Source organism: Lytechinus variegatus, chromosome 2, assembly GCF_018143015.1.
Source record: "Lytechinus variegatus isolate NC3 chromosome 2, Lvar_3.0, whole genome shotgun sequence".
NCBI classification, from domain to species: domain Eukaryota; kingdom Metazoa; phylum Echinodermata; class Echinoidea; order Temnopleuroida; family Toxopneustidae; genus Lytechinus; species Lytechinus variegatus.
This window is the reverse complement of record NC_054741.1, coordinates 61,032,381-61,054,986: the sequence shown is the minus strand read 5'-3', so window position 1 is coordinate 61,054,986 and position 22,606 is coordinate 61,032,381. Positions and strand designations below refer to the sequence as shown.

At 36.6% G+C, this 22,606-nt stretch overlaps 1 protein-coding gene across 1 annotated transcript; it reads right to left on the bottom strand.

The window, feature by feature from the left end:
* Window positions 1-3,089: 3,089 nt before the first annotated feature.
* On the bottom strand, window positions 3,090-22,539 carry LOC121408537 (PH domain-containing protein DDB_G0275795-like). Its single transcript, XM_041600026.1, has 2 exons — window positions 22,395-22,539; window positions 3,090-6,236 (listed from the first exon to the last, which is right to left on the bottom strand). The coding sequence occupies exon 2, from the start codon at window positions 5,733-5,735 to the stop codon at window positions 4,572-4,574; it is 1,164 nt and encodes a 387-aa protein (XP_041455960.1). The 5' UTR covers window positions 5,736-6,236; window positions 22,395-22,539; the 3' UTR covers window positions 3,090-4,571.
* Window positions 22,540-22,606: the final 67 nt, after the last annotated feature.

Genomic DNA, 22,606 nt, shown 5'->3' with positions numbered 1-22,606 from the left:
GCCACACTACATCAATCTAAAAATGGAACAAGTGTACAGCAAAGTGCAAATAGAAAGGGAAACTGTTTTGGTCACTTCAGGGGGAAATTGGAGTTTCCTGTACACTTCAAAGAGTTTTATTCTTCAGAGAAAAACCACACCTTCCTTAAGATGTTCAGAGAAATAAACTACTTATAAGTAAATGCTTACTGAATAAAAACACTTATGAAAATAAGTGATCATAATGACATTCTACTGCTATTAATGATGATGATATTAATATCATATAACAATAATAATAACATAATAATAATAATAAAAATAATACTAACACGTGAAATTCAAATAACCCCATTCCCATTCTCTGAATGCAATATGTGCTTTGAAATTTTTAAAAAGGGGAATAATACCAATATCCTATCTTTAATTCATTCCATAAATCTGACTTGCAGTGGTAATGTATAAGTTTTATTTCTTTTGGGGAGTTTGTTTCCATTTTTTATTTTTTTTTGGGGGGGGTGGGGGGGGGCTTGTAAATTATTACAGTTTCAAACGCTCTCCAATTTCCGCATTTGAACGATGACTTTTGTTATGACTTGTCAACATACATCAAATGTAATTTACTTTGGTCAGGAATTTCCCCTCCCACTCCTCTTACAAATACTGTATGAATCTAACAGTAAACAATTCATGTAAACAATGTATGTCTAATCCCCCTCTATGAGTTGCATCCTACATGTACAGTTCACTCTATAGGGTATTGTAAGAAATTACATTTTACTACAAATTTGCACTCACTGCCTAATCTGCATGTTTTCTTTTAAATTACAATAATTGAAAAGAATTCTAGTTAAAATTGATCCATCAATTGTAACTTGCAACTGCAATTGCAACTGATTGTAAATATTTTCTTGCAACACATTGCATGGTGCACAAAGATGTAGATCAATTTGCACACTGACAAATCGATAAGCAATTTTTGGCCTTTTCTTACTTCTAAACAAATAGCTACTACAAAGTAAAAATAAAAAAAGTTAAAGCTGCAGTTTTATTATTTACTTAAGCCTTGCCTATAATGTTTTACGAAATTGTTAGTATAATGAATTGCATGTGATAAGTATACTCTTTCCCTAAAAGCACCATGTACATGTATGTACTCCAATTATTTTTGGTTAAACAATGTTTGGTAATAAATCCCATTAAATGTATCGTCTCACTTTCATGAATAGAATCATCAGTATGTATGAATATAAAGCTCTGATAAATACTTGTTTTATATACATGTACCACAGCAAAATATCATTTTGAAATCAACATTATCAATATTTTTCCATCATACTTAAAAAAAAATCTAAATGGACTCACACACATTCGGCTACAGCCATGCCTAATAAATCTGAAAAGAAAGTTTGCAATTTGCTCATTTATTTCAATGAATGAAGTTCAGCCAAGCAAACTGAAAACAGTTTTACGCATTTATTGGGAACATTCAGGCTGACACCATAAAACAAAATAACAAATCCCTTATCAAGTACATATCAAGATGACTTTTTATACTGTAGGCCATGCTAGTTATCTATGTGTAGTGGCTTGTTACTCCTACATCCTTAAATCTAAAAAAAAAAGACAACAACAAATAATAATTATGTCATTTATAGTACAGTAAACTACTTATTTGTGCTTTATTTTGGCACAATTTGGATTGAAGGGGGATCGATTCATTGGTGAAAGCAGACCAATAATGGTAAATTGCCAATTCCACTCACCACATGGTCTACCTTCATTTAGTCTAATGCCATTCCGTACATCAACATTTTGTCTAACAACCATTTGGTCCAATAAACATTTGGTCCAATCATCACTTCATCTATGACCAATTCGTCTCATAACCAGTTGGTCTAATATTCATTTTATTTTAATTCATTTTGCCCATTTAACACTTACATGTAGTCTAATTAGACTAAATGGTATATTTGACCAACTGGTTATTAGACAAAGTGGTGAGTGGATGAAATTGCAATTAGACCATGTGGATATTAGATGAACTGATGATAGACCAAATGATAGTAGACGAGTTGGCGATTGGAAAAATTGGCATTGGACAAAATGAAAATAAACCCGATAATTGTTGGAAATGCCAAGGTGGTTAAGGCAAGACAGTTGAGTTTAGATTTCTGAACAGTGATATGAAGTATACATGTTGCAATGTACGAATATTGCTCTAACCACTGGCAGAACCCCCCCCCCCCCTCCTGCATGTTTTGTTTCAATTGTTGCTATAAGGAATATATGCCACTATTTATGTAAATTCCGAAACATAAACAATGGGCTGATTTATTCATAATAAAAAGCTCGTTACTGCTAAACCATAGCCACATACAATTCTAGCCTTTGTAACAAAATCTCTTTGTTTATTGTTAAACCTTTCTCATTAATAAAGGCTAAATTGATCATACATAATGCATAGATTCTGAATGAATTCAGGCTATACATCTTTGTAAATTCAGGTCATGAAGCTATTAAGCTCTTAATCAAATAAACTTTCTCTTGCCTACACGTATATCATACATTTACATATTTAAGCTAAAAAATAATACATTTCAAAACATTTGCTTGCTAGAACACAAACGTAACATTTCTCAAAATTTTACTTTTGAGTTTAGGATTTATTTATTGTACATAAAAGCAAATCTCAATGGTCAAAACAAATGCAAAGAATACTCCTAAAAAACAGTAATAACAATTGCGCATATCAGCTATGATTATTATATCTCTATGAGCTTCCAAAAGACTCATTCTTGCCTAAGTCTTGTGGCCTTTACAGCACACATCCAAGGAATGAATTCCTGCCAGGTATGCATTTACCTCACCTGAACTCAGTGCAACAAAATGTGAATCAATTTCTAACTGAAGAAAACTATGCAATGGCTGGAATTCGGACCCGTGACCTTCTGTTTCAAGTCCAGTGAGTGATCAACCACTAGGTCTCAACACTCTTGAAAATGTACAAATCAACAAAATTACGTTACTGAAAATCTATTTCATGAACATTGCAGAAAATATCTTTATATCGGGAGATACATGTAAATGATATAAATTGATGATCTAGGATAAAAATTGCCATAACAAAACTACATGTATCATTAAAAACTTTAAATACAGAGCTTTTACTCTGCATTTTACCTGTTGTTCTGTGTATTTAAACTGATTAAGTTTTCAATACAGGTACGTGTACTGGGGAAAGACTTTCAGACCGAGATGAAAAACAAATGATGAGATTCCAATGATGTTCAAGGTACATAACTAAACTCCAGGGTGTTCTAGCACACAGTCTTGTTTGAATATATGTCTTTTACACAAGCCAGAAATAACAGCCAAAGTGCTGAATATAATGCGTACAGTAGCATGTTGTATACAGTTATCTTTGTAAACATGGTCGTAATAGACAGAAGGGGAAGGGGGGTACAAAACTATTCCTGAAGTAAGAATTCCTGCTTAAAATTCACCCCCCCTCATGGCCAAAACCAATCCAGTGCAAGGCCATTTTGTATTATGTTGCTCTGATCTTGCCTCTTAGAAATTCACATTCTAATCAATATAAACTTATACACTTAGCCAAATGTATCTTGTTCAACAACCTCATACACACATATCACAAAATATACTTCTACATGTATCTTAAACAAGTCATCTATTTTCTTTTTACTTCAAATAAAAATGTCAGACTTTTTTCTATATACTTTATGTAAGGAAGCAGTGTATTTTTCAAGGGTTTAATGTGGCAAATGCTCCACGTCACTTACAAGTTGCTTTGTCTTGCAAGCTTTTAGCTTGCCAAGAACAATACATTTGTTTTAATTATGTAAATTTGAATATAGGCTACATGTTATGAATACATGTAGGTCTATTATTAGAAGCTGACCCAGGGTGGTTTCAGAAACCTGTTTGAAAGTTACACAAAAATGTATGACTAATAACCCTTCCTTGTACAAAATGAGATGTACATATACCCTTATTTTCTCTTTCTTTTTTAATACTGTAATCCTCATCAAACCTTGAAAATGATTGAACTTATCCAATCAGATAAAAAATTAGAATTATAATCAACAAATATCAGATTTCAACTTAAGCTGATGGGAAACAAAATAATTAAAAATCTAATGTAGGATCTAAGAAAGGAAAACAAGTGTAGAGTGCAACTATTACAACATTGTGAAACACTGCCCTGGCAGACATAACAGATCTAAACCATTGATATAAAACAATTAGATAGAGCTCTGTGTATGCTGCTGCACAAACAACCTTGAAGCTGAATAAAAAATACTCCATGACACAATTAACAGTATGTGGGGGCCATACCAACACGTAAGAAACAACATGCACAAGCACACACAAGAGAAAATAGTGTGTTGTTGCTCTATCCAGGTTTTTTTATATCAATGGTCTAAACACAGAGTCGACATCGGATTTGAAATGGTCAAGACAACGACACAGCTCATGTTCTACTGGACTTCGTCCATTCACAAGAATACATATAAATGATAGAAACTGGAACTTTTGAAGCTTCCAAGTCAACTATTAGTCACCTAAGTTCAAGATGATCCTGAAGTTTTCCTCTGACGGAACAAATTCATCTTTCTCACAATAAGCATTCCAAACTCCTCGTGCATGTCTGAGAAAGTTCTGACATTTTCGTTGTGGACATGGAAGACGGACTGTCCAGCCTGGGCCTGCTTGGGACCCTGTGCAGCGGCGTTGCCTCCCCGGCCAAACACACTCTTCCTGGTGAGTCTGGGACTGGTATCGCTGGACCCCGACATGAGAGGCATGTTGAGATTTTCATAGAATACAGACATGACCTTGCGACCTTTTGATGCTAACCTAGACACATGCTGACCGTCGGTCTGGTCAGCCTTATAGTCTGTTTGGGCATTCTTGTTAGAGTTGTTTGCAGAATCTGATGGCTTTACTTCGTCATCCTCACTATCACTGCTATCTTGCTCGACTACAAATTGGGGTATCGGCTTTGCAGCTCCATTTGATTGTTCAGGTGGATTTTTGCTTGAAGAAACAAGGGGGTCCCAAATGTCATAAGAGGGGTTACTGTAATTGTTAAATGGCAATGAATTTCTTTGATAGGCACTCTGACGAGGAGCCCCCTTATGAGCAAGTGATTCCGTCTTGCCCCGCTCGTACGTGCTCATGTTTTGCTTCGGGGGTAATTCCAAGACATGTTCGGGTATTGCAGGAATAGAACTAGGTGCCGATCTGCCTGTTGCACCATCTGCCTCAGGGACCTCAGAACTCTGAATGACCGATGTCCGGATAACCATAGCGGGAGAGTTTTCACTATTTCCATGTGAAAGATCGTCGAGCTGTTTCTGAAGCTCGTCCACCATGGCTTTCATGTAGTCATAGCTGGAGCAAGACAAGGCCTTCATCCAAGACTCCATCTCTTCCTGGCTGGTGGCTGCCATGACATACGTCCGTGAATCCTTCAGAGAGAAAGAAATCTGAAAGCAGTACAGGCAGTCCTCCAGGTCAGCAAGCTCCACTCGACATCCTTCCAGGATAATGACCCCTTGGGGTTCCTTGTCCCCTTCCTTGTCATAGTAGAAGAGCAAATTGCCTTTCAGCACAAACCAGCGCTTTTGAAAGTTGCGGTGATTATCCGCTTTCTTGAGTAAAGATCCAGTCTTATCGACTGGCGAATTGCATGATGCAAAGTAAGATACATTCTTCTCGTTGAATTTCATCCTGACGTCTGCAGCTCCGCACGAATCAACCGATCAAAACACACCGCAGCTCTTCGCCAAATGCTGTGTCTGTATATTTCAATAGGTTACACATTCCTGTTCATCATTTCTTCCTTTACCAAATGTGGACGATCCTTGTTCATGACCAAGATCAAGTGGAAGGATCAGTAACTTTAACTCACTGACCTAATACAAGCCTCTTGATGTATTGTTCCAATGCACTTGTTCTTCGCTGTCCACAGTAAGCACAGCATGCCATGGACTCAACCTCATACATACGTAGCTGGTTTACACAGCAATACACTATTTACAGCCTGTTGTCAAAACTGGCAACAAGCCCACTCAAGAGGAAATGACCGTTATTCTGCAGATATTAGGCAACGAGCGATTTTGCACATTAGGGCCGAGATTCCCGTCTCCTCCGCGAGAGAGAACTGCAGCTGCCAACAGGAAGTGTCCGATCATCAAGATTCCAATAAGAGCTATTCACATCAGGAAGTTCTACAAAAAACAATAATGAAATTAAAAATATGTGTAAATTTACAAGATAGCTATCACTTTCATCATAATAAATTATACAATTAAATACATTGCATATGAGTATGTTGCTCCAAATAGCCCAACCAAACCTTCTACTCTTCTACAAATTATACAAAACCTGGTCCTGAGGTTTGAAACTACATGTAGATGGTTTCTTGATTGCATGCAGTCGAAATGTATGCCTAGATTGCCAGACCAAGGGTATACATGTAGGCCTCCTACATGCACAGCTGCATCGAACTTCTAAAAACCTTCAAATCCACTCAGGTCATCTTCATTCTAAAACAAAATCAAAAGTGATCCCTAAGAAGTCTCTTAAATTATCTGTTTAACCTTTGACCTAATCACCCTAATAAAGTCTAATCAGATGACTGCCACTCTCATATGCAAAATAAAATCATGAGCCAAGTCTGAGGTTGAACCTCAAATAGTTCTTTAGTTATTGTGAGAACAATATATTTTCAGGAATATGAAATGACCTCTGTGAATTTCAACCTCATGGCCCCACAATAATCACATGATCACATTATTGTTGCTCCCATTAGTCCCATACATGTATGCACACATGAGGCAAGTTTGAACTTGAATCATGAGACACTTCCTAAGCATCACGAGAACAAGATACATTCAGGGGAGTGTTTCATCAAAATTTTTGTCTGACAACTATCCTTGATTTTGATTGGATAAAACTTCTGACAATTCCTAATAATGAAACGTATATTTTAACCTTTGACCTTTTGACCTAGGATAACCCCAAAGTACACACAATTTTTCCATTATTTTTAAATTTCAAATGATTTCAAATATAGGAATAAAGAGTTTCTTTCTTTTTGAAATATTCTATTGAAACATAGAATGATAAAAGAAATTAACTGTTTCAACGTTTCAACATCATGATACAGGCATTTCATAGTATTTCTCTTGATTTTTTTAAAATTTGTTTTATTCCTCCATTTACAGCAATTTATTAGCTTTACATTCTTTTTACTGATCAAAGCAGTCTTTAACTCTGGAAAAGGTGAATAAATCAATTTATAGAGCATTCTTCAAAGTCATATTCTAGATTCACTTTGTACACAAATTTGATATCTTTTTCTCTATTGACATTGGAAACAAATATCCCATAAACAACTTTACATTAAAAAGCAAATTACATTTTTTTTTACTTTTTGTTCCATCATATTTTCATACTCAATTAACTAGAACTTTCTAGAGCTGCAACATAGCAAGAATTGCATTCTGCAAAATAAATTTGTTAAAAGTCCTAAACTGTTGTTATGGGACACTCCTTTAACACAACCTCCTTCACATAATCCCCTGCCAAGTGCCAAATAAACCATTTGGGGGTCCGAGTGTCCTACCTACCTCACAAGCTTTGTTTAGATTTTCTATGATTATTTTCAAGAATACAAGGTAACCATTTTGCCATTTGTTAAGCATTTGACCGTATAGCAGACAAAAAAACTTCTCAAAAATTTGCTGTTTACTCCAAATTCAAATGTCTTTTACTTCTGTCATATACCCAAAAGCTAGCCCAAAGGAAATATGAAGTATTTTCTTCTTTCTTGGCTCTGAAAAATCAATTTCTGGAAATTTGAATTAATGTTGGACTAATGATATAGTATATGATGGCACAATTGGGACAGAATCACATTCTAGCAAAGACAACAAAAAATTTCACAATTCACAGGCACAGAGTATAATCATTATATGAACATGTTGCATATTTAATACACACAGCATACAAAAACAAGGTTTCACAGGAAATTGACAGAACAGGAAATCCTGATTTTCTAACAAGATTTGTGTACATACACAACATGTATACTGGAAAGCTCAGGTGAAAATCATCATACAACATGTACAATCGGGGTAGGGGTGGGGAAGGGGGCACTCACATACATTGGTGATACAGGGACATGCCCCTTTGAAGACCCCCTTTTTTCAGACCTAATTTTCAGTTCCCTAGATACTCCGAATCACAAAAGTTCTATTCAGCGGCCGCCCCGCCCCACTCACAAAATACCTCAGCCCTGCCTAAATTGTCCACCACGAGCACAGCTTTACCCGCACCAAGCATGGCTAGTGCCCAGTTGCACAGCACTTGCGTGTGCTGTCCCTAATAGTACCGCGATCCTGTTGACCCTTTTTCACACCGCCCAGTATATTTTTAGTTCCCAAGAGCCCGTATTTTACCCTTGTACATAGTCAGTTCTTTATACCCCCATTTCAGGGATTTGTGAGGCACATCCCCATGAAAATATAATTTGAGAGCCCCCCCCCCCCCCCCGTAGAATCACTGTTTATAGTAAAGGGAAGCCGAGCAGGTGGGCAACCAAGACAAGAAAATTACCATGAAGGAAGCCATCCAATCAGCTATGCCATGATCAAAAGTTATTTTTTTTTAATAGTGAACATTGAACACTATAAGGCACTTTCTGACAGGAATCTGAAGTACAGTGTAGAATTTAAGGACAAGTCCACCCCAACAAAAAATTGATTTGAATATTTAAGACAGAAAAATCCAACAAGTACAACACTGAAAATTTCATCAAAATCAGATGTAAAATAATAAAGTTAAATGGCATTTTAAAGTTTTTTCTTAATTTCACATATGTATGCGAATGAGGAGACTGATGATGTCATCCACTCACTATTTCTTTTGTATTTTATTATATGAAATATTCTGATTTTCTCCTCATTGTCAAGTGAAACAGTGATTCATTCCTCAAAGACTATTCGTCAAAGACTAGTGTACACTGTACATGTACAGTGTAACTGTTTATCCAGTGTATTGCACCTGCCAAAAATCTTCAAAAGGTAAAGTCAATCTTCAAGCGCTAAATTGTGATAATTGTGGAATGTGGGCATTAACAGAAAGACAAGACAACTAGCCTACAATGTAGATCTATATTGCATGGAATTGATTGAAGTTATTACCAAATCTCACTGTCGGGTACAATAACATGAAATAATACATCACATATGAACAAAAAAATTTGGTAATTATAGCAAGGTGCTAATTGAAGTTAGCCCCAAGTGTACCAGAAATGTCATTACCATAATTTACAGTAAACTACTAAATCACAATAGTGTATTGTATGGTAGTGGATTGTATACCCAGCAAATTTCATTTTTAAAAAGTTTTGCCGAAATCCTTATGATATCCTCATCATCTAATCTCTTACAAATTCCAGTTGCTAACAAATCATGCGGGGAGTGGGCCTTTGCTCATGCAGGACCTAGCCTGTGGAATTCTCTCCCACACAGTTTGAAAACCCAGACTTCAGTGACCACCTTCAAGGGCAACCTGAAAACATACCTATATAAAAGTGTTTTTTGATAGACATTGACTTATTGTTCAGACATGTATATGTAAATAGTTTTTGTTGTTCTGCTCTGAAGCGCCTTGAGCATCTAATCAAGATGGAAAGTGCGCGATATAAATCTTATGTATTATTATTATATCAGCTTCCAATCACAACCCTCTTTGCATGTGATATATTTCGGTCACTTGAAAATGGTATTGACCACATGTGTGTTTTCTGTGGAAATAATTGAAAAACAACAAAAATCACTGATATCTGAGCTATTTTTATATGATATTGAAAAATGTGTTTTTGACCAATTTCATCATCTTTCTACTCTAGTTCCATCTGGAAGGATGTTGCAAAGTTTTGAGCGTATTGAAATTAATTTCTGATTCATAAAAACGAGCATTTGGTAATACAAAGCCAGTACATGTAGGTATAAATACAATCACTTATAGATCTACATGTACATGTAATAGACTCCCTACACACAATTGCATATGGTCTAGATCTATGATGGGGGGGGGGGGGGGAGGGCTAAAGCTACACGCTTTGTTTACAAATGATAAAAAATATGTTAATTTAAATATTTGAACAAATTACATGCATCTTTCACTTTGGTGGCAGACATTCTAAAGATCATTAACCAAGAAGAAAATATCACAAAACTCATTAACATGAAAATCCTGCCATGTATTCGAAACGCCTCTTGATTTTGCCACCCGATGTACTTTGTAGGAGGGGTCCTAAAGCTACCCACTTGATTTATGATCATCAAAAAAATAGTACTTCCAGTGGCTGTGCCCCAATTTCTAAAATATGTTCACATTATTTTAGGATATTAATATGAAATTAAAGCGAATATAACTGTAAAATTACAAACTGATGTGGGTTTTCTCTGCATTTAGAGATTTTACTCCAGCCTCTGAGAAAAAATTTAATACAGAATAGGAATCGTTCGTCGCTCTGGCGCTTGTGGGCCAGTGAGTTGTTATCGCCTGGCAATAATTTGGGGGCGACATTAAGATTTCATCTCGCCCCCCAAAGCATGATTTTGGGTGAATTCGAGGGTGACTTTAGGCATTTCCGGGGCGAATTCGCCCGCCACCCCCGTGTATTTTTTTCGCTGGTGCGTAGCTTTAGATTTAGGGCCCCATGCATGATTTGGAAAGGAAAAGGGTTAGCCTAGGCCTAACTTACATACATTGGGGGAGGAAGCCAAAAAAATTAGAGGGGGTCTATCTGAAATTTTTGTGATGGACACATGTCCCCCCCCATCCCCCCGCTTCTGCCGCCTATGCTTACATGTACAACTGTAACAGTTAGGTCTAACTTTTTCAGATCTAAAAATGCTGACACAAGAAGAAATTAGGGAAAAGGCCTAGATAGAATCCTAGTACAAAATGTGCAGAAATCTTGTTCAGCCACAGTCACTTATGTCATGAATATGATTAGTAACTAAAGTTAGGCCTACTGACGGACAGTCAGACACAATCCCAATGTCAAGTCACAATAATCATGCCACACTCATCATAGACCAAAAGCTTTGGTCTCTGTTATGTTGGTTGTTTAGCTGAACTCCGTTGGCTTCACTCACCAAATACAGAGACCGAAGTTCTAGCACGATCTGTACAGGGGACTCAATGGCCATATATTTATGTATTATAAGTTCGGATAAAACAGGAAGTGAAGTTGCACGACAGCCAAGGTTAGTCACTGTTTTGTTCCTTTCAACCTGATTTTCCCCCCATTTTTTGGCAATTAATTCCAAGAGGGAATCTTAATTTGCATTTCGGTTGCGTTAATTTTGAAAATTTTGATTGATTAAAGACAAAAATTGAAGAGCCCCGACGGGGGGATTTTGCATTGTAAAATTGGCTGCACGATAGCGAGCCGTCTGTGTACGAGGAGAAATTAAAAAAAAAAAAAAATTTTAAAAACTCCTCGAAGCAGACGGCTGCCAGCTGTCTACACTCTACACTCATCACTGCTCATTACAATACGATGCAGTCATTTTATTAGTAGGGTTACCAAAAGGTCGGCCGATCCAATGAGCAAAAAGCCTATGGGCAAATGAAAAGCCAATTGCAAGTGCGTAAATCGTGCGCATTGCCACCCATCGTCTGTTCTCGATGGCAAAAATGAGCATTGAAATGCTTTTCCTCAGCAAATTAGTTCATCTTAGTTACAAATTTTAGGCTCGTTGTTGTCTATATTAAATTTGACTAATGTGGGATGAAGTGTCTTACCTTCATGTGGTATCGAAAGTGACGTTTGGAGGTTAAATCCACGAGAAATCCACGATTATCGTCGCGTGTATTCGCTATGGAGAAAAATGCGTGCGATCGCATGCATTATTGCAAGCTCGAGATGGCGCTGTTGAACATGGTCTAGAAATTCATAAAAAATAAACGAAAATCCTTTGAGTAGGCTCACAATAAAATCATAAAAAATATGGTTTATGACTAAAACGGTAGTTCTCTTGCCCACACATATCATACTTGTTGTTGCGTAAGAAATCCTTTTTTCATTACAAAAATATAGCAATAAATGTTTTAAAAATTATGTTTTACACATGGAATATTTTGGAAACATCTATATTAGAAGAAAAATGCTTTTTTTGAATGAATTCAAATTAAAATGAAGTTTATACATGCCTGCACTTTTTCCTACTACTCAAAAAACTAAATGGGCCGTCAATCAACGTTGGTTACCTCGGCAAGTAGGCGTGGTCTATCGTGAAGTTCGTTGGTGACTTGTAGACTTGACTCAGCCGCCGAATTTAATTCATTCTCCGCGCACGTCCAACTGCAACTTGTGCACTTATCATCACTGCTAGTGTTTGCCGCACTGAGGACAGATGAAACAATTCAGATAGAGTTGCGCGTGTACAATGAGTGAAACAGCGCGATCGTTTCATGATCGAATGAATTAGTGTGCCTGTCGAGATAAAATTCATCTGCCATGTTATTTTCTTCCATGTTTTATACAACTGCAATTGATTTGTTATATTATTTTCTTTGATATTTTCCTGTATATGTATGTATGAATGTTATTTGAAGTGAATTTATTATGCTGGTGTCCTTGCCATTGAGGACATATGAAGATGAAACAATACTGATAGAGTTGTGGGTATACAAAGAGTGGAACAGCGCGATTGTTTTATGGTCGAATGAACAGTGTGCCTGTCGAGATAGAATTTAGCTGTCATGTTATTTTCTCTGATGTTTTATACAACTGCAATTCATTTTTTATATTATTTTCTGTGCTGTTTTCCTGTTTATGTTTGAATTTTATTTTAAGTGAATTAATGATATAAAGATTAATCGAAAACAAAGCAAATAATTATCGGTTTCATTGTATTCGTGATGAACAAGTTAAGGTATAAAAAATGATGCTTGTTTTTTTTTTATTTAAAGGACTTTAAGTTAATTGGAATTGAAAAGGACGTTTAGTGTTTCCTATTAAGTGCACTTTTTTTCTTTTTTTTTTCATTTCACATTCTCGGGATGCGAACCTCCATTATTAATAAACAAAAATATTTAAAAAATAAAGACTCGCAAAAATTTTAGTACTATAGTGCAACGGTGATTTGTTGATTTTTTTGTTTCATTTACTCAGAGGTACGACAGACAAATACCCAGTGTAGATCAAAATTTTGCTAATGGGGGGTGGCTACAATTTTTCTCCCCGATCGGCGCCGTTAAAAAACCGATTTTTTTTTCTTTAACAAAACAGCATGATATACCTTTCTTTTTATTTTTCGCACCGCCAGTAGGAGGGGGTGCCGCCGCCCATAATTGGGTCCGGCACCTGGATCTGCCTATGGAATGGATGAGGAATAAGGAAAGGGGAGAAAAATAAAGGTGCCCCCTCCCGTAATATATCAAATATTTGTTAGTGGATTTTGTCGTTCATTCTCAAGTGAGGACTTATTTTTCAACTTTTGATGATTTTTTTCCTAGCAAATTTCACCTATTAAAGGGGGGGGGGTCTAGTATACTAGGTCTTGTTTATTTTTTTGTATTGAATGCCTCAACTTTTGAAAATCCTGGATCAGCCCCTGTCAAGGTGTATATAAATGAAAATAAACTTGAATAGGGCTCCATCACATTAATGATTTTCAAAATTAGCCATTTCCTATTTTCCCCGTTTAACATGCACTGTGAGGTGAATAATTCAAATGCTTTCACAATCGCTACCAAAGAAGGGATCAGGGGGCCGGTCACCCCCCACCCCGTTGGCCAAAAAATTAAGAAAGGAAGAAGAAACAGAAGGAAAAGAGAGGGGAAAAGGAAGAGGGGAATGGGAGGGAGAAAAGTGAATAAAATTAGGGAGGGGATAGACTTTGATGATTTAAAAAAAAAACATGCAAAATTGACATTTTCGCTCGCGCTTCGCACTCGCATTGCTCATTTTCGATGAGTACATATTGCTCAATAGCTGATATATATCAGCTTGACATTTCAAGCTTTGCAGTCAAAATACAAAACATATACTCTACAGTCAGCTATAGAACATTGAACTTTCATTATTATTTTTTTTATTTATACCTCGGTCACATTTGCTTGTACCGCGGCCGTGCGGAATAGTCAGGCAGCATATGTCATTTACCTCGACAAATTGGCTAAGTCTGATTTTTCACTTTTATGTGATTGGTGACATCACAAGGAACAACTTCCAACTTGGTGACAAATTTCTAATGGTCATCTTGACCATGTTAGGGGTCAAAATGTGGTCAATAGGGGTCAATTTTTTAAATTGCCCCAATTCTGTCAAATGACACATCAAATTGTTTGTCTTGTTATACTGAACAAAAAAGTGTACACAATCATATACTCTTGACCTCCCGTTAAAAAGTTATGACCGGAAATGTCAAAGGTCAATGAACTTTCGTTCAATGGCAAATTACACTGAAGGTGTTAAGAAAGCTCATTTTTTCCGTGTTTTTATGCATGTGTGTACTTTTTTATTCTCGATTTTGATAAGTCCATCGTCAGAAATCCTTATCCAGAAGATATAAAGGGTCAAGACAAGGTCAGGGAAAGGTCAAAAGGTCAACAAACTTTCATTGGAGGCCAAAATACACGTCTTATATAGCGGTTAGAAGTTTAGAAGTCTTATTTTTCGTGGGTTTTTCTATTTTGAGTCTATATCTAAGAAGATATTTTATATACAAAGGGGTCAAATATGCTTATTTAAAATAGATAAACAGAAATAGACGTCGAATACATTCAGTGTGGTACTTTGAAACGACTTGAAAAACTCTTATGCCCTTAAAATCATCTTCATGATGTTATAAGTGCAACCAGCTCTTTCCGAGTTTCTGGATTTAGGACTTCAATTTAAGTTCAGTTCATTTTCAATTTACTCGTCTTTGCATGTAAAGATACATTTAATACTTAGTTTGCTTTGTACATAATATTTTAATCAATAGAGAGTGTATTGTAATGTATTGGGGAATATAATTATGTGCACTATGTTAACAGACACATCGATTGATCAGTGCTCCCAGCTCCTAAGAAAGATGCCTAACATCTTATTTGGATTAACTTACGAATAAGATAATGAGGTAAGGAATGAGGATGATATGATATAAGTTGGACTCAAATTGCTATTAATTCTAATGTGTGACTGTTATATTATTTCTGACAAAGAGGCAACATCGTGTATGCATGATCGTTGTAGTCATGGGTATCCATCATGCTGATGTGATATGTTCTGACCATTACTCGATCTCTGGAGCCAACGACTACACATTCCTGATTATGTGCTGACATTAACGCGGCTTGTACTATTTTATCAAGTGTGTGTTTCCAGAGCATACAACGTGAAACTAAACTTAATCGCTCTTGTTTTTTTCCTACTTGCTGAATTACCTGCATGTTACTAGAAAGAATAATTATATAATTGAAGTAAACCACAGCCATACCGCAGCGGGAAGGGGGGGGGGGCAGCTGCCCCCAGAAATTGTGAAGACTTGCATTTTTACTAAAAAATAAATGCAATTGACCAAAAGTATGCACGAAATCCTTATAAATTTTCACTTTACAAAATGCAAAAGGGCCCAATGATAAGCTTAGAACAGCACATGAACCATAAATGTGAATATAGTCCTTCTTGACTCCAGAGATCGAGTAATGGTCAGAATATATTACATCAGCATAATGGACATCCATGACTACAATGAGCATGCATACACGATGTTGCTTCTTTGTCAGAAACAATATGACCGTCAGACATTAGAATGAATTGAGGAGCAATTGAAGCCCAACTTATCATCCTCAATCCTAACCTCATTATCTTATTTGCAAGATAATCCAAATAAAATGTTGGGCATCTTTCTGAGGAGCTGGGAGCACTGATCAATCGATGTGTTTTTTCTGTTAACATAGTATTATACTTATACCCCAATACATTACAATAATTTCTGTTAATTAAGATATTCTGTACAAAGCAAATGAAGGAAATACTTCTTTACATATCAAAGATTAGAAAATGGAAAGTGAACTGAACTTGAATTGAATTCCTAAATAAAAAACACCCTGGTTGCACTCATCACATCTTGAAGATCATAAGATTTTAAGGGCATAAGGGTTTGTCAAGTCTTTTCAAAGTATTCCTGCAATACCATACCACACTGAATGTATTCGACGTCTATCTCTGTTTATCTATATTGTTCCTAAATAAGCATATTTGACCCCTTTGTATATAAAATATCTTCTTAGATATAGACTCAAAATAAAAAAACCCACGAAAAATAAGACTTCTAAACTTCTAACCGCTATATTAGACGTGTATTTTGGCCTCCAATGAAAGTTTGTTGACCTTTTGACCTTTCCCTGACCTTGTTTTGACCCTTTATTATACCTTCTGGATAAGGACTTCTGACGATGGACTTATCAAAATCGAAAATAAAAAAGTACACACATGCATAAAAACACGGAAAAAATGAGCTTTCTTAACACCTTCAGTGTAATTTGCCATTGAACAAAAGTTCGTTGACCTTTGACATTTCCGGTCATAACTTTTTAACGGGAGGTCAAGAGTATATGATTGTGTACACTTTTTTGTTCAGTATAACAAGACAAACAATTTGATGTGTCATTTGACAGAATTGGGGCAATTTAAAAAATTGACCCCTATTGACCACATTTTGACCCCTAACATGGTCAAGATGACCATTAGAAATTTGTCACCAAGTTGGAAGTTGTTCCTTGTGATGTCACCAATCACATAAAAGTGAAAAATCAGACTTAGCCAATTTGTCGAAGTAGCCGGTAAATCATGACATATGCTGCCTGACTAGAAAGTCGAAACAGCCATTTCATTCTTTTTTATTGAAACCACCAATATTTAGCTGGCACACACAAAAAATGTTTAATACAACTGTTTTCTACTCACCTTAGAAAAAAATGTGACCGAGGTATCACGAATCAATAAAAAAGTGCTTTGTAAAATATTTGTCTTATGATCTGAGTATCAACATTTTTAGCTCACGCTGTGCCCTAGAGCATTATTTCATTTGTGGACTACCTACACTCTTCATGAAGGCCCTATTTCATAAATTTCTCAAAATCTTATATCAGTTAGCATTGAGCGTGCGTGCTTGAATAGGTAAGTCGTTAGGCATTAATAGATCAGATATTAATTTTAATGGTTAAATTGTCCATTTTGTTTCATCTCGCGCTTAACAAGAGGAATAGAAAAATATTCATCACTTTCAGGTCCGATCCTTTGTCAAATCTATATCAGCTCTTTATTAAGTGCGATCCAAATGCACCTCACAAAGTACTTGATCTGAAATCTATCCTTTTTTCAGATCGGAATATCAAATATTTTAAGGACGCGCTTCGTGCTCGCTTGGATTTTCGTATATTAAATATATATTCAGAATGCCTAGATTGTAGGCATAAATCGGAAACACGCGCGCGCATGTTTATCCAGATACTCAACTTGTTAGTATTTCAATAATTATTATCCAGTTTCAGAAAAACAAAATTATGTTAGCGCTTTGTGCTCGCATTTTTAATGTAGGAGGAACCCCTATTACTCATCCTTTTCATGATGTACAACACATGAATCGAGTGTCCCATTTTTTAGGTCTAAATCTCGATTTTTTTTCTGCTCGGGCTTGGCGCTCGCATTAATTGTTTTATAGCGACGATCCTGTTCATGGTCACAATAACTGATTTAAATTTTCCATTTTTTATTTAGAAGAGTCCAAAAAAAATCGCCGGGCTCGCCCTTCGCGCTTGCATTATTTTATTGTTGAAGTAACGTCTCCATTAAGTGAAATAGTCCTTAACAGGTACCTTTTTGATCAGTTCGAAACGTATACAAAAATCCCCGGGCAAAAAATCCTTTCCTTGCATGATGTAAAAAGACACGAATAGACATGTCTCGTTTTTAGGTCTAAATCTTCAAATTTTGTGATCGCGCTTCGCATCAGTTGCTGAGTTGCGTACCTATCCTGTTTAAGTTACAAAAAGTGCCTATATATGATGTCAATTCTGCTTGCGCTTTGCGTTCTTAGTAATTGTTTAGTTGCATAAACATTTTATTTCATGATAAACATTGCCCAGAAATTTCAAAGTTTGTGGATCAAAAAATAATTATTTCAATGAATTAGCTCGCGCTTTGCGCTGGCACTAAATAAAAAGGGTTATATATCTATGTTGATTTATAAGACAAAAGCTAAAAAGTAACATTTCTTCAAAGAAACAAATATAAATCATCTTCGCGCGGCCGCTTGGGGAAAAATACGGGTGAAAAAAGAATTCGCCCCCCCCCCCTTGACGAAAGCTGAATCAACCCCTTCATCCTATTTGTTTCTCTCCTTTCATCCATCTCTCCATTCTTCAAGGAGCCGCGGAATAGTTTTGAAAAAGGGGCTAAACATGAAATTTTGAATTTTGTGTGTGTGTTTCTACCAATGAAATTATTAATGAAATATAATGCGGTACAAAAATCAATGTCATTCTTCTTTCTGTTTTAAACTACTTGAAAAAAAAAAACTGGGAGGGGGTGGCAATACCGCCACTGCTAGTAATATGATTACCAGGTATACATCCGTCACTATTTTTTTAGATAATCATGAGGATTGCCCGAGGAGATATCTTTTAAAGGGGTTGCTGGCTTTGAAAAAAAAGCCAAGGGAAAGAAATTATCTCTCTAAAGATAAGTTGATTTTGGTCGAATATCATACTAAACTGATTTCCAGGGGATGGTGCTTCTGGTTCAGGGGCGGCGATCCTGGGGATAGGTGGGAGCTCAATGCCCCCACTTTAAAAAATCACTAAAAAGTGCCCCTTTTCTGTTTCCCCACTTTCAACTTTGCTCCACTCCCCCTGTCGTACGTGTACAAAAAAAAACGCACCACCAGCTAAAAAAAAAAAAATCTTGGGGGTCACAACCCGAGCACCCCACTTCCCAGGACCATATACAAGGACTCTAATTTATTAATTTTAAAGAAAGCGTGAGTGAGACATCATTTGTTGAAAAAAAATAGAGACCTATTAATGACTGCATGTGGTCCTACCGGTACGCTAGATCTGCACACAAAACTACTTTCATGTGACACGCAAAAGGGATAGATCTTAGCGGAAAAGTAGAGACTAAGTAGGATAAAACAAACAGGTTTTAGAAACGCCTTCGTTGGCGTTCAATTATATGGGTGGTATGATACAAATTCTGCTAGCTTATTCGTACTAACATTTCTGGCCATTGTACTTAGATCTGTATTTTAATGTGGAAACATTTTTTTTATGATACAAATCGAGCGAGGCAAGCACAGTGATATGGGGCAGAGTTCCAAGTCTCCATGCCCCAGACAGTGGTGTAGCTAGGATTTTTTTCCAGGGTCCTTGCTTTTTCAGGGGGTGTGTATGTGTCCACAAGAGATCCGAATTTCGCCAATAGGGGATTGGGCCCGAAATTATCTTCACCTATATCAGTCACTTGTTAGTTTTATTCTTATAAAACAACATAAACATAAAATAATCTCATAAAAGTGCGAGCGCGAAGCGCGAGCGATTTTTTTTTTATACTTTAATGTATTTTTCCTGAAATTTAATTTTCTGGGCAATGTTATGTGTGATCCTCAACAAGATTCGTATGTACCCCCAAGCTTGAACATAAATTTTTATCAACTGTTCTAGCCTTATCGAAAAGAGACCTGTTAAGGACTGCTTACAGTTACCCATGAAGACGGTATATATTTCAATAATGCGAGCTCGAAGCGCGAGCAAATTTTTTGACATTCCGACCTAAAAAAACGTGATCATTCTGAGCACTTTTTGTATTAATTAATGGGATAGCTGATAGGTATTTAACTAAACAATTGATGCGAGCGCGAAGCGCGAGAGAAAGATAACTGAGATTTTAGACCTAAAAGCGGGACACTCTATTCATATTTTGTAAGTCATAAATAGGATATAGTCAATTGGGTATCATTAATAATGCGATCGTGAAGCGTGAGCAGACAATTATTGATATTCTGATGTAAAACTGAATAATTTAAGTACATTTTAAATAAAGAACGTGCACGCTATCGCGCATGTTTTATATTCAGACCTAAATTCTGGGCATTCTGAATTGTTGAATGGAATGAACATTATGGAATACCCGTAGACAATATGAACTTGGCAAATCAAACAATGTGACCACGCAGCATGAGCTTAAAATGCTGATAATGTAGACCATAAAACGGACATTTTACAGAGCAATTAAATTTGTAAATGAAAAAAAATAATGAAAGCTCGATGTCCGAGCTAAAATATGTGTTGCATATTGACTTCAAAACTTGCTCCACATCAGCCTATTGAGAAAGATATGAATCCCATCGAACAGGCAATTATGGCGCAAAGCGCCAGCAAAAATTTTATATAGTAACATGAAAAGATTTTTTAAAAATTGCAAGTCTTCCCCTCACATTATTTCATTCACTCGTCTTCCTCCTTATTTTTCTCTTCTTTTTTCTTCTGTCTTTCTACTTCTTTTCCTTTTTATTTCTTCTTTCTCCCTTTTTTCTTTACTTTTTTTTTCTCTTCCAATTTTTTCTGGGGGGGACCTGGGGAGGGGCCCCAAATCTCAGGGGGGCAGATGCCCCCGGCCCACCGTTGCTACGCCAATGGCCCCAGACTGAATATATTTTTACATCAACTTACTCTAAAAACAAGTGTTTATGTTTTATTTTGTATCATTCATTTTTTAAGTATAAGGTAAAATTATAAGTCTCGGAGTGTCAGTTAATGCTGCAAAAGAAGTATAAAGCCTACTCTTTTGCAGCACTATCCAGCTACCGCGGCGAGGACGCCCTCCGAGAAGGTAGCCATATCAAAACTATAAAAAATTCCCCTTAGATTACTGGTGGATCCAAGGGGCATAATTATCGAGAGCCAATATTGTAATTTGTTAATAGGCCCTATTTTTTGCTTGTCAATTTTTAGGGACGAAAGGACTTTCCATTTTTGGTAAAAACATTTTTTAAGGCATATCAAATTTGTATCGGGAAAATGTGCCCTCCATAGGCCTTATCCCCCTAAATTTCAAGTGGGGACCATTGGCAGCGGAAAGCAAAATTTTGGGAGGGGGGGGGGCACCAAACTTTAGTGACAAGCCCTATCCCCCCAAAAAAGTTTATCAGCACAAATTTTAGGGGAAACCACATGATTTTTTTAGGGGGGTCCACTGGAATTTAGGGGGCACGCACGAAAAAAAAATTGACAAGCAAAAAAGAAAAGGTTATCAACAAAAAAATTAGGGGGGCGATCGTCCCCCACCTCAAAATTAGAGGGGGGGCACGACCCCCCCCCCCCCCGCGCTGCCTATGGGGGGACGTTACTTTTTTTGGGCAATTTTTTTTTTCGCCCCCCCCTTTGATAACCTTTTTTTGTCAAAAATGTTGGTGCCCCCCCTAAATTTTTTTGACTGCCGTAGATAATAATGCTCCCCCCTTTGGAAAATCCTGGACCCTCCCTTGTCTAGATATAGATGTTTAAAGAATTAATAATTTTGAAAGTCAGAGTGCCCTCGCCCCCCCCCCCCATGCTTTAGTTATCATAGCATAAAACTTATGCCATGTCTAATCCTTATATCAGCGAGATGTCAGAGCATACTATCCGTCACCAAACGACTGCATTTGAGCCGTTTATTTCTTCTTTTCTCTTTTTATTTTTGGGTTGTTTTTTAATCATTGTGTATTTGGATAAGCTCGGATCCGAGACTAACTGGGACGATGAACGTACTTTCGTTATTTGGGTAACAATAGGCCGAGGCGAGAAAGGACACGCCCACAATCCCTCGTTCAGTGCCGAGCTTTGTGCATGCGTGTCGACGAAATTTCAACTACAAATTTGTACACAAAAACTGTCACAATTCGGACCTAATTTAGCCTCAGATTAACAGATAATTAGATCTCTTTGATATACCAAAAGTCATTCACTTGGGGTTTTTGAGTATGCTGATTCAGGTGAGGTACTTTTCAATGCTTTTTAACATAGATTTAAAAACTTAGATTTTCCTTTTGGTAACCCTATTATTAGCATCTTAGGCCCCTGTTAATCTGTAATTTCCAATACCATGAATACCACATAAAAAAAGCAAGCCAAGCCCAGGCAAGAAGTTAATTGAACTTCGAAGTTCATTGATAAACGGCAGGACATTCATTGATTTGATTTTAAGAAAAAATTAAGTAACAATAACACTAACGCTAACAACACACAGCCAAAGTCCCATGTCCGATTCCACAAGTTCACAACATCTAATAAGCTAATCTCATCACTCATGACTCTAGCTCTATACTCACCAATATCAAATGATTAACTTCGTTTGTTTATTTTCACTTAAGATGTAACTGCTATAATTTGAAGAGACGGCCCCTGTGTATCGCGTAGAATTTTGTCAGCAGCAGGATAAAGCGATATGCACGGAAATATATTTTTTTTATTCCCGTGGCAGGCCAGATCTACTAGTGGACACCTCCAAAATAGTGTCCAATTTGTCTGCTTCAAGTAAAAA

What these genes read in the sequence shown, in the direction of transcription:
- LOC121408537 (XM_041600026.1), bottom strand. Translation starts at nt 5,735, where the DNA reads ATGAAATTCAACGAGAAGAATGTATCTTACTTTGCATCATGCAATTCG.